Here is a 13,601-nt window from a genome sequence, read left to right on the forward strand (position 1 = left end):
GAGTTTGGCCCACATTTATTTCCCAGCATCTATATGATTTTCACAAGAAAAACCTCTGTCACTCCAGGTCCTGAAGATCTACTACCCTCTGCTGGACTCCATAGGCATTACATGCAGTTGGTGCACATGCATATATACATACAGGCAAACAGTCACACACATTAAATATAAATAAGTAAATCATTAAAAGGTACATGTTTTGTGGCCAAATCCACCTTTCTATATCTATATTACAGACAATGGATTTGGAATCTTAATTACAGCTGCCATATTTTTCCATAGTACTTTTATATTGAGACTGTATGTATGTATGAACATACTAAAGATGAGACAGTTGTTGGACTGTCTCAAAATTTTGCCTACCATTGTCAGTCCTGGGTTTTCTAGGAGATTATTAATAGTTATCTACTGTCTCAGTTAGGGTCTTACCACTCTGCAGAGACACCATGACCATGGCAACTCTTATAAAGAAAACATTTAATTGGGGCTGGCTTACAGTTTCAGAAGTTTATTCCATTGTTATGGCAGGAAGCATGGCAGCATCCAGGCAGACATGATGTTGGAGAAGGAGCTGAGAGTTCTACATCTTGATCCACAGGTAGCAGGAGACTGTGTACAATACTAGGCAAGGCCTGAGCATATATGACCTCCAAGCCCCTCTCTACACTAACACACAGAAGTGTGTCACACCAACAAGGTCTCACCTCCTAATAGTGCCACTCTCTATGGGCCAAGCACTTAAACACATGAGTCAGTGAGGGGAGGCATACCTATTTAAACAACCCTGGCCTCCAAAGGCTTGTGGCCAAAACATAATGCAAAATGCATTTATTTCAACTTCAAAAGTCCCACAGCCTCTCAGTCTCAACAGTGTTTAAAAGTCCAAAGTTCTTTCTGAGATTCATGCAGTGTCTTCACTGTAATCCCCTATAAAAACAAAATCAAAACCACAGATCACATACTTCCAACATATAATAGTACAGGATATGCATAACCATTCTAAAACATAGGAAATAGAGCACCATGAGAAAATACTGGACCAAAGCATAACTGAAAATAGCTGGGCAAATCCAAACTATGCATCTCCACATCTAATGTCAAAATGCCCTGCAGATCTTCAACTTTTTTCAGCTTTGTTGACTGCAACACACTTCTTTCTCTTGGACTGCTTCCACTCCCTGTTAGCAGCTTTCCTTGGGAGGTATCTCACAGCTCTGGCATCTCTAACATCTTGGGGTTTCTAAGGCAATCCAGGCTTCAACTTCACAGCTTCACACAATGGACTCTCTGGACTTTCATACAGAGACATCACTGCCACACCCATGGCCTCAGGGGAGGGAGATTCCATAACCCATTTCTTGTATACTTGACTCTAAAGCTAGAACCACATAATTGAAGCTACCAAGTTCTGATGCTTGCTGAGACTGAAACATGGTTCCCTTGTTCACCTTCAACTTTTTAGCTTTCAGTTTTTGGTGATTTCCTTCACTGCCTAAGCTTGGTTGTTCTGGAACTTACTCTGTAGAACTCTGTAGAGTTCAAAGCTGTCATTGAACTCAGAGATATGCACACCTCTGTCTCCTGAGTGCTGGGATTAAAGGTGTGTACCACCATGTTTGGACCTAACTTTTTCTTTAGTTCCTTTTCATAAGATGAAAACTTAGCTAGGTAGGATCTTGCCTGAGGCCACCACTTCCTTAAGTCCATTTACTATCTTTAATTTGTTTATCTCCTTGAACACAGGATTTAGCTCCATTCTACTTCCTCATGCCCCTTTAATCCTTGAACCATACATTGTAATTTTTCCTTGCTCAGCTTGCTCTGTTTCATCAAAACACTCTTCATAAGAGTAAACCACAGAACAGAATCTATACTAGGCTGTCTTGAGATTTCCTTTGCCAATACAATTAATCCAAATCTCTTCACCTTAGCCTCAGGCAGACTTTTTTGATAAAAGCAAAATTCCACCACATTTCTCCCCAGAATAACACAAAAACAATCTCTAGGCAACATACTAAAATTCTTCTCCTCTGAAACCTTTGAGTCAGGCCTAGACAGTTCAAATCACCCTCAGCACCACTGTTTTCTATGCTTCTACTAGGAAGGCCCATTAAGCCCCACTTAAAGCATTCCACTGCTTTCCTAATCCAAAGTCCCCAAATCCACATTCATCAAAGCAAAGGTTTGGTCAGGCCTATCATAGCAATAGCCCAGTCCTTAGTTTGGAGTTATTGCTGTGAAGAAGCACCATGACCATGGCAACGCTTTTAAAGAAAACATTTAATTGGGGCTGGCTTACAATTTCAAAAGATTAGTCCATTATCATCATGGTGGTAAGCTTGGCAGAATCCAGGCAGACATGGTGCTGGAGAAGGAGCCAAGAGGTAGGTAGGCTCCTTGATCTGTAGGTAGCAGGAGATCCGTAGGTAGCAGGAGATTGTCTACTATACTAAGCATAGCCTGAGCATATATGGCCTCACAGCCTGCTTCCACAGTGACATACTTTGTCCAACAAGGCCACACCCACTTCAACAACTCTACACTTCCTAATAGTGCTACTCACTCTGAGGCAAGCATTCAAACATGAGTTTATGGGGGCCAAAGCTATTCAAACCACCACATCTACTAAATTCTGTTTTACTTCAACTTCAAAGACCCACTCTATCCAATGAGACCCTATGTATTTTTTTATTTAAAAAGTATTTTATAACAATAAGATAAAAGACCTCACTTTTTTTTAGATTTATTTATTTACTTTATGTATATGAGTTTTCTGACTGCATGTACACCTGAATGCCAAAAGAGAGCATCAGACCCTGACATAGAAGTTTGTGAGCCATGTAGTTGCTAGGAGTTGAACTCAGGACCTCTGGAAGAACAGACAGTGCTCCAAACCAATAAGCCATCACTACAGCCCCACGACACCACTTCTTAAAGCTCTCCCAACGTGCCACCAACTGGAGACCAAGTATTGAAATACATGAGTCCATGGAGGTCAATTCATATTCAGATCTTGCTGTTCTACCCAATTCTCATATACTCGTGGATATCCAAAAAGAGGAAATTCATCCAGTCTAACTTCAAAAATCACAAGTCGCATGGTCCAAACACTTTTCTAAAATCTGAAGACTTAAATCATTAAAGGCAATCAATATGAACCTCTATAAAAATTTTAAAAATACAGTGTTTCTGAATAAACATTCCTATTCCAAAAGAGAATAATGGTTCATGGCAAGGAAAGGCTAGTCCAAAGCAAGGCCAAGACAGAAAGAAAAGTACCAAACTTCTCGGCTCCATATTCACTACCTGGGGCTCTTCATCATCATCTGGGCCTAATGACCTTGCATGCCCCTACTGTTCAGTTTCCTGAGGCACACGTGGCTTCTCTTTTGGGACAGCTCCTGCCTGTTTTCTCAGAAAATGTCCAGACCCTTTTACAATTCTAATATCCTAGGGTCTCACTACAGCTTGGGTTTTACTGTCAGTTTCATACACAGCTCACACAGCAGCTCCATGCACAGAATCTGACATGCTACACAGATGTTGCATCAGTTTTCTGGGATCTCGCCATAATTGCCTTTCTCTTGCCACCAGAATGCCTTGGGGCAGGGAGATCCAGCAGCACAGAGAGAATGCCAGATACTGTAGCCTGCTGAAGATGTGTCCTGACTTTCTTGGACCACATCTATAATTGTTGCCTCTTTGCTACTGACCTCAGAGAAAACTCTTCCCTTGATGTCTGTTTTACAAAATGATACCTAAAAGGCTATGTTTTAAGGAATGCTTCTTGTACATGAATTTGAATTCTTACACCATGGAGCTGTTCTTGATGTTAGGGTTTTCCTTCAAGGCACCCTTTTGATGTTCGGGTTTTCCTTCAAGGTGCCCTTTTGTTCTTCATGGCCCCAACATGTATAACAATTACAGCTGCTTTGTCTGAACTCACCTGGCCCTGCTGCCTGTAGTTTAAACAAACATCTTTGTGCACCTTTCCTTGCTAACCATCACTTCTGCAACTTTCTACCTTCTCCTTGAAAATTTGAGAAGAAGCAGTGAAGAGTCACCATGGTTACCACACACAGTTTGGATGCTACGCTGTCTTGACATTTCCTCAGCCAAACAACTTAGTCTACTATTTTTTAAATTTCAGCCTCACCCCAGTTTTCAGGACACTGCAGCAAAGAAGCCAGACTCTTTGTCTGGATGTCATAGTAATGACCTCTATTCCAACTTCTGATGCCCATCCCCAACCCCCAAAGCCTTATAAGCAAGCACAGTCTTTAGTGTTCACTCTTCTACTAGCACTCTTTCACACTCCCACAAAAATAATACTTTAACCTGTTTATAGCATTACAAGGCTTCTTTAGTCTACAGCTCCAAAATCTATTACAGTCCTGCAAAGCAGTTCCTAAGGCTTATGAACCACGTGGTCAGAGTCCTGGAAATGCATCCATTTCTTGGTGCCAGTTTTTTTTTCATTCATTAATTTATTTATTCACTTTACAGCCTGATCACAGCCCCCTTCCCTCCTCTCCTCCTCGTTCCACCCTCATACCCCTTCCCCCATTTCCCTTCTCATTCGCCTAAGAGAAGGGGAGCCCCCCCCATGGGTACCAACCCACCCTGGCACATCAAGTGGCAGCAGGACTAGGTACATCCTCTCCCACTGAGGACAGACAAGGCATCCCAGCTAGGGGAAAGAGATTCAAAGGAGGCAACGAGAGTCAGACAGCCCCTGTTCCTTGTTAGGGGACCCACATGAAGAAAAAGCTACACATCTGCTACACATGTGTAGGGCCAGCCCATGTATGCTCTTTGGTTGGGGGTTCAATCTGTGGCCCCATGGGCCCAGATTAGTTTATTCTGTTGGTCTTCTTGCAGTGTTGGTGTTCTTGACCTCTCCGGTTCCCTTGACTCTTCCTCCCACTCTTCTATAAGACACCCCAAGGTTGGCCTATTGTTTGGCTGTGGGTCTCATCATCTGTTTCCATCAGCTGCTAGATGAAACCTCTCAGAAGGCAGTTGTGCTAGGCTCCTGCCTGCAAGCATAGCAGAGTGTCATTAACAGTGTCAGGGATTGGGTCCTTTTTTGCTAATAGTTGCTTTTCTCATTTCTGTGACCACCTAAACAACAAGGAGCAACTTAAGGAAGGTTTATGTCTTGAGTAGATTAAGTCCAGCATGGTGGGGAAGTTGGGAAGGTAGGACCAGCTCATCTGTGGAAGTGAGCATGAAGCTGCTTGCTCATAGCTTGGCTGAGCAGAAAGCAGAGAGGCCAGAAGCAGGAGTAGGCTATAAACCTCAAGGCTAGTCTTCAGTGACACACTTCCTCACAAGTGGTTCTACAACCTCCCCAAACACCACCTGCAGCTATAGGTCAAGTGTTGAAACACGTGAACCAACCCAAGGAGGATATTTCATACTTGAACCATCATAACATCCTATTTTATGAAATGAGGAGACTCAGAAAAATATAGGTCTGGCATTCTCAGTACATGGTTTTCTAAGTTCAAGTGTACTGACAACTGTTTGATAGTAGGTGAGCAAATGAAGCATACATGAAGTTTTCATAGGTCAGACATAGAAATGGCTCTATCACTTTTACTGATATTTCTTTGGCCAAACTTACATATGTAACCTACCCGACAGCAAGAGGGATGAAAACTATGGTATATTGTGTGCTCGAGGATAAACAAAATGTGTCCAGTGAATAGTGGCCCATTTGTATCTCAGGTGTCCACTCAGTACAGAACTATTAGAACTCATGTTCAGCTAATAAATAATCTATGCTATTTGGCTTCTGTGTCCAGTGGCTCCTGCAGTTCCTTCATGTGAAGTACCCACTTCTGTGATGAGCGGAAGTGTTGTAGAGCTACGATGTCAAGATAAAGAAGGAAACCCAGCTCCTGAGTACATATGGTTTAAAGATGGCACAAGTTTGCTAGAGAATTCAAAACGTGGCATACACAACAATAGCACCTATACAATGAATACAAAATCTGGAATTCTGGTAAGTTCATTTCAGGTATAAACTACTGTCTCCTTTCCGTGATCCTCTGCTGTCCTCCAAGCCCACAAACCTTAGCCCTGCCTACTCCATTTGCCCTGCCCAGGTGTATCGGTTTTGTATTGGTCAAACAGGAGTAAATTTTCAGGCAAGGTGCACACAATGACAAGCATACGTGAGAAAGGCAAATGTGAAAATTTGCTCTCATCTAGACAGCAACCAGATCTGGGGGACCAGTAATCTGTATCAAAATATACAGCACCAGACCAAGCTTTAACAGATGGTACAGGCACTAAGGAATGATGGAACAGACTACTGTGGGGAGTGTGAAGATGGTATAAAAAACCAGGGAGCTAAGCAAAACAAGGTGTGTCCAGTAACTCAGGGAAGGCCAAACTTTGGTCATGATGGATCAGCTGGTACTCTATAGTTACCTCTTTGGCCTAGAAAAATCACTAACCTCAGTCTCAATTTAAACCACTTTAAAAAAAGCTCAGTTGGGGATACCTGGACCCCAGTGCTAACCATATGGAAACAATGACCTTAGGAAACCATGCTAGGATAGATGAGTCATTAACTGTCTCACAGGTCCAGCTCCTTCTGTCTCTGCGATTTACACATATGTTACCATAAACTTAGTCCAGAATTTCCAATTGTCTCCTTCTTACCTAGAGATAACTGATAAAGCTCCATAAGTGAGCTGTTGAAACTTAATGACTGTTTTTACTTTTTCTTGTTTTTTAGAGTAGAGATGGGAGAGAAAAAAGATCATTTAATTTGAAACCTTTTGTTTCCAATCAAGATATTATCACATTGGGTTTTAAATATTTTATATCCAGCAAAGCAAAATCACTACAGCTATCATGAAAAACACCCTGCAGGGCGCAGTGGTGCACACCTGTAATCCCAGCACTCAGGGAGGCAGAGGCAGGTGGATCTCTGTGAGTTTAAGGCCAGCCTGGTCTACAGAGTGAGTTCAGGACAGCCAAGGCTACCCAGAGAAACCCTGTCTTGAAACAGAAACAAAACAACAACAAAACCTTTATAGGTAAGATAATACTAACAACCGTCTTAGGGATTTTGAAGTAGAGGTCCATGGCTTCCTTTTATTCTTTCTACTAGTGCAGTGTCCTTTAAAAACCAGACCTTCTGATGCCCAGGAAAGCACACTGGCCCTGTAGTTAAAAAAAAAAAAAAAAAAAAAAAAAAAAAAAGAGTGGAGGTTGCTGCCCTCAAAATAAGGCCATGTTTCAGCATTTCCAGTCACCAGGTCCGAGAGATTTGACACTGTGAAACTGGGCACAAATCCTGTCGTCACATGCTGCTATATTTACTTTTCAGATTTATTTTTTCTGAGTGCGTGATAAAGGCTCTGAGGCAAGTCTGAAATGCTAGGACCCACTCTCCTCAGGCAATCAGCCCTTGGGGTATGTGGTAAGGACGCCTTATGCCCATGAGCAGCTTAAGCTGGTGCAGGCTCTTCTTCCTTACCTCCAGCTCCCTCCCTTTTTTCTTTCCTTCCAGAAACTCTCCAAGGCTATAAAACTACCAGTACAAATTATGAAGTCTTTCATATAAAATTCTTACCTCTCATTGTATGGCAGGGAGAAGTAGTAAGGGTTGAACTTTTTGTTGCTGTTTTTTTTCTTGAGACAGGGTTTCTCTGTGTGGCCCTGGCTATTCTGGAACTCACTATGTAGACCAGGCTGGTTCTGAATTCAGATCCACCTGGCTCTGCCCCAGCACCACTGCCCAGAGGGTTACACTTTTCTTTTCAGGATTTTCAAATACTCTCGAATCGCTATAATTTACAATCCTATGAACATCAGTTGAGGTTTCCTGGGCCTGCGCTACTTCCTGGCCCTATCTCTGACTCATTGGAGAAAGTGCTCACGATTTGGTCCCGCAGTGAACTCACTGTGACTAGGAAAGCACACTAGCACTTTCCCTATGGAGTCTTGCTCTATGGAAGGCACTTCCCAGACGTTAGAGCTACTGAGGGGCACATACCTGTAATGCTTCTTAAAGACTGAAGGATCAAGGGTTTGCGACCAGCCTGGCCTATATAGGGACATACTGCAGAAGGGGAGGGGAGGAATGGAGAAAGAAAAAGAGACAGACTGCCTCTGATATACCCATCTTTTTTCTGTCAAATTAAACAGGCCTGGCTGTTTACTTCTTAAAAGTCCTGGAAGATTCTGGTAGATAATTCATGTCACAAGAAAAATACAAAGTTCTGAGTCTGTCACAAAGAATAGACCCACTTCATGACAAAATTCAAAGAATGTATTTTATTTCAGGAGTCTACTAACAGGTTTATAGCTTAAAGGTCTATTTGTTTTTCTTTGTACAAATAGCAATTTAACATGATTTCCAAGATGGACAGTGGAGAATATTACTGTGAAGCCCGCAATTCTGTCGGATATCGCAGGTGTCCTGGGAAACGAATGCAAGTAGGTAAGCGTGGAATACTGAGAACTGGTGTGTGAGTAAAGTATAGAATGGTCAGTAAGATAGATGGTTAAAGGAGCAAGGGGATTGGAGGGGTTGAGTAAATTGAAGGACAAGTGGGAAGAACAGTTTAAAATGAGCTTAAAATTAAAAAAAACAACAACAGTGCTGTTTTCAAAAAACAACAGTGCTGTTTTCAGTCTGTCTTCTAATCAAGGCAAGACAATTTAGCTTATAACAAAGATTTTAACTTTCAAATAAGTGTTTTAAAATATACTTTTCAAAGAACTCTGTCCTTCAAATGGCTAAGTGTGCTACAGTACGCATTGTTCAGGCCCACATAAATGGCTGCCACCAACTTGGTACATGCTGTAGTCTGTAGCGGCAGACTCTCTTCGTGGGGTTACACTAAAATAACACAGCAGCACTTGTATGCTGTGAGGAGTATATGTTAGCCCTCTGGCTGATCATCACTAAGTCATTGATGACGGCTCTATCAATACCCTGACACACAAACTTATACTAATTGTAGGGTAGGTTTTCCAAAAGACACATGGAATAGTTATGGACCTCGATTGTTCAAAATGTAGGTACAATATACTATATTTCACAAAATGACTTTTAGAAACCAAGAGAAAGACAGCTTAAGAATCTTTCCTAGGAAATATGAGTTTCAGAGCACACCCCGTCTCCCACGCCCAACAGTAGGATCAAACCCAGGGCATGTGTAGATGTCAAAGGGTTTCAGGGCTTGAACTCAGTTGTAGTTGTTTAGGTTAGATGGCAAGTACCTTTACTCACTGTTACATCTTGCAGGTCCTAATAGTTAAGATTTTGGCAAAGCTTGGTTGTCTGAATAGTTTCAATCAGTTTTGAGCCATGTCTTGAAATTAATTTAGTTAAGTAGGCTTCAAAAGCATAGTTAACTTCATCATAGCTAGCAAGGAGAGTTTTTATGGCTGTTGGATCTAATGACAGCACCTGTCCATATATTTAACATGAATTCACACATGCTTTACTTCACATTCCAGATGTTCTCAACATAAACGGCATCATAGCAGCTGTAGCAGTTGTGGCCTTCGTGATTTCTGTATGTGGCCTTAGTATATGCTATGCTCAGAGAAAAGGCTACTTTTCAAGTAAGTTAAACTCATCTGTCTCGGATACATGTTTCTTGTGAATACAGATTGTGTTTAAAGGTATACTGTTTCTCTTATAAAGTTCTACCAACTCTGGAGAGTATTTTTACTGCTACTCTGCTATAGACAAAGTCCAAATAGCATGCATATGGGTTGTGATGAACCTTGTCAACCAAAGAATGCTTCCTTTTTACAAAATTCTGGGCAACGCCACAGAATGGGTAAAAAAAAAAAAAAATCATCCTAGAATATAACAGCACAAAGACATTGAATGTAGTTAGATGTTTATAGTGTACTAACATATGTGGGAGATCCTGGTTTTCATGCTAGAAATTATGTTTTTCAGGATATTGATTTGTAATTTTACAAATAATTTCATTCAAATAAACCACCAGTGAAACATTTCAGTATAGAACTATGTTGAATGTCTAACTTAGTAATATATAGTAAGTACAACTCTAAAGTTGGCAGCCATTACTAGAAACCTAGTTGGGTGTGCTGGTATATTCCTGTAATCCCAGTACTGGAAGGCAGCATACAGACATGAGAATAGTAAGCTTGAGGCCAGCCTGAGCTATATAGTGAAGACTGTGTTTCAAAAAAAATTACAAAACAAAACTGAACAGCACACATAGACCCTACTGAATTAGAGATGCTTCCAGACAAGGCTTTTAGTTTTTCATGGTTAGAACTCAGAACTTCAAACTACATTTAATTCTGTAAATGGTTTGATATTAATTTTTGAAATTTAAACATTTTATCCTCTTAACATATTCCTTTACTCCCAGTGTTTAAATATATAAAACCTCAAGAGATTCCACTTGCTGCATTGGCAAAAGGGTACGAAGTTGAAGTTTTAAATGAAATAGCCTGACTGGGAGTACATGCCTTAATCTCAGCACCCAGGAGGCAGAGGCAGGTGGATCTCTGCGAGTTCATGGCCAGCCTGGTCTACAAAGCAAGTTCCAGGACAGCCAAGGCAACGCAGAGAAACCCTGTCTTGAAAAGCAAAATAACAACCAAAAAGTTACAGCATGAACAAATTTTAGATCTACCGTTTAATAGTGGGTATTAGTTTTAGAACTTAGGCTGAAAATGATTCATATTGAAATAAAACAAAATCAAAAGAAGCTGCCAACAACATTTAAAGTAAATCTTATACATCAAAAATGTTTCCTTGAAAACTGATTCAAGATAATTCCTTATGCTTTAGCTACTGCTGGTCATGGAGCTCACACATGTAATTACAGCATTCACGGAGCCTGAGGCAATAGGATCATAAGTTCAAGGTTAATTTGGTCTCCACAGTAAGACCCTGTATCAATAAAGTAAAAGGGAGAGTGAACTGTTTTGTGAATTAGAGTTCAATCTGGCCTCACCTGTTTTATTAAAAGAATCTAGCCGTGTCCCCCTGCTGGTCAACAGTGAAAGCACAAACAAAATTATGCAAAATTCTTTTCACTTTTACCTACTTGGGAAAATAGCTAATGATTTTTAAATGAGGAGTCAGTAAAGGTATTTCTTAAAATACTGAAAGAGTTGACATGGCATTAGGAGTTCATTAGCTAAGATTACTACTTCCGTGTTCATATGGCAGAAAACCTGTCAAAGGAACCATATGTTTGAGTTTGTTTGGGATCAAAAACAATAAACTCATCAGAAACTATAAACTCAGGCCAAGTCTAATTTGTATTTGTTTTTCTCTTCCTTATCCTTTTTTTTCAGTCTGGTACTGGGGAATGGACCCAGGACAGTGTACCTGCTAGACAACTGCTCTGCTACTGAACAACATGGCCTGAACAACATGGCCAGCCTTTTCTTTTCTTTTTACTTTTTTGAGATAAGGTCTCACTAAACTGGCCAGGCTGGTTTTTAATTTATGATCACCCTGCCTTAGCTTCCCAAGAATCTGGGGTTATAGGTTTGCACCAACAGGCCCAACTCCCTACATGATTTTCTAGAGCCCATAAGCTTATTTCTTTTACAAAGGGAAACTTGCAGCTACTTAACAATAGTAACACTATCGTGGAACATCCAAGGAAATATTAGTCCTATACCAAGTGAATCCTATTCCTTTAGCTATTACGCCGGTAAGACTTTATTAATATACTTTACATTTTAATGAATTTTGAAAGTTTGTTTTCAAACTTATACAGCTAACTCCAAAGTATCCTTGATTTTACCCCTGAGCCCTCAAAGCCCAGACATTTGTTGTATGACTTTTTATAGGAAAACTTGCATTTAGGAAGTACAAATGTTACAGGTTGGACTCAAAAGGAAATCAAGCCAGTCATGATAGATAGATCTGCATATTAATTCTTGCATTAATGATATACTTGTTCTTTTGTAGAAGAAACTTCCTTCCAGTAAGTATCCTTTCTTTATACTTATGTTTTTCTTCCTATCTTTTTTATTTCTTAATCATCTGTTTAGTGTCAAACACAGTTTATTTGTAAAGAATAACCTTGTGAGAAATTAACCAATTTTATCAAGAAAAACTACCTCTGTCCTTGTGCCTACTTGTAATGACAAGAGAAAAAGTTTCTAATTTTGTAGGTACTTCCATAGTACAACTTTAAAAACACATTTCTATATATTACTAAACTGAAAAATTTTAAATAAGCTTTTACTTAGTAATTTTTAAACTTAACTGAAATTTAATCAGTTTTATACCCAACACTGCTCTAGGCACTGCCACTGTATCAGTTTTAAAAAAGGAAAGGGCCAAACACCCATTAAATCAATACTGGAATTCAATATCAAAATCAGTCCCATTGTGGAGCTTACATTCCAGTAGCAGAAAATAACTAACCCTGCACGTACACTGTACAGTACTTTAGAGTGTGACAAGAATTCAGAAGGAAATAAAACAAGTAAGAAAGTAGAGAATACTAATAGTGGGAATGGAGACTATCATTTTAAATGGAGGACCAAGGGACATAGGCAGTATTTGATAAAGTCTGACGAAGGAAGCAAGCCAAGCAGATATGCACAATGGCGTTCAGAAGGAAGAGAAAAAAAAATCAAAGAGCTCAAGATCAAGATGTCTGCTGTATCTGAAGATAGGAAGATGAGCTTTATGCATAGAGCAGTATGGGAAAGAGAGGCAGTGAACACACAAACGTACTGGGGGATAGACCACATGGAGATGCTGCTAGCAGTTTTGAGGATTCCAAATAGTTAGGCTTTGGTTCATTGTTGTAAGAAGCTTTAAATTTTTTAATCCTTTAATGTTCACCTTGGTTTCTCTGTTAATTTTAAGGGAAAAAAAGTGAAAGCAGGTAGACCAATTAGAAACAACTAGTAACAGAGAAAAGACAACCTCGCATATGTTGTAAGCTAACATGGTCATGTTGGAGCGCTGGAGGGTTATAGCACAGTGGATGTATTTTCAGGAATTAACTGATCTACATTTAGGCCCTTTAGCAAAAATATATTTATTTCTATATGTCTGAGTGTTTTATTTAAATGTATGTCTGTGTACCAAGTACATGCAGTATCCATGGAGGCTAGATCTTCTAGTCAGATCTCCAGGAGTTAAAATTACAGAAAGTAAATAAATTGTAATTGATTAATTAAAATTTATGGAGGGTTGTGAGCCAGTATGTGGGTGAACCTGGTTCTCTTCAAGATCAGCAAGTGGTCTTAACCACCGAGGCTTCCCCTAGCCTCCAGGGAAAATATCTTAATTTTTAATGAAAATGTTGCAGTCACGCATGAGACATGGGTAAGATCGTCAAAGGCTCAATTTTGCTGCACGTGATCTATGACTGACCTCTCTTTACATATGGGCAGGGCAGGTCCCCATTACATATCCCCCCTCACCCAGAAACCACGGCTTCTCCTACATCCTTTGAAGACTCAGCTGTCACTGATTTCCTGTTCCCAAATGCCTCAACCTTGGTGTCTCACTCGTGATTTCCCAGTACAAACACAGGAGAAAGTCTAAGACATCAGGATTAGCAAAGAAGCAAGGCAATTCAGACAGAGCAGCCTGGAAGTGT

General features: G+C 40.3%; 1 protein-coding gene across 1 annotated transcript in view; it reads left to right on the forward strand.

Moving 5' to 3' along the window:
* Jam2 (junctional adhesion molecule 2) overlaps nucleotides 1-13,601 on the forward strand; it is a 60,104-nt gene that overhangs the window by 40,515 nt on the left and 5,988 nt on the right. Inside the window, exons 5-8 of the mRNA XM_060370677.1 lie at nucleotides 5,811-6,010; nucleotides 8,365-8,464; nucleotides 9,490-9,597; nucleotides 11,948-11,963. Coding sequence (XP_060226660.1) covers nucleotides 5,811-6,010; nucleotides 8,365-8,464; nucleotides 9,490-9,597; nucleotides 11,948-11,963 — 424 coding nt within the window. The remainder of the gene's footprint in view (nucleotides 1-5,810; nucleotides 6,011-8,364; nucleotides 8,465-9,489; nucleotides 9,598-11,947; nucleotides 11,964-13,601) is intronic.

This window comes from Meriones unguiculatus, chromosome 17 (genome assembly GCF_030254825.1).
Source record: "Meriones unguiculatus strain TT.TT164.6M chromosome 17, Bangor_MerUng_6.1, whole genome shotgun sequence".
Classification (NCBI taxonomy): Eukaryota; Metazoa; Chordata; class Mammalia; order Rodentia; family Muridae; genus Meriones; species Meriones unguiculatus.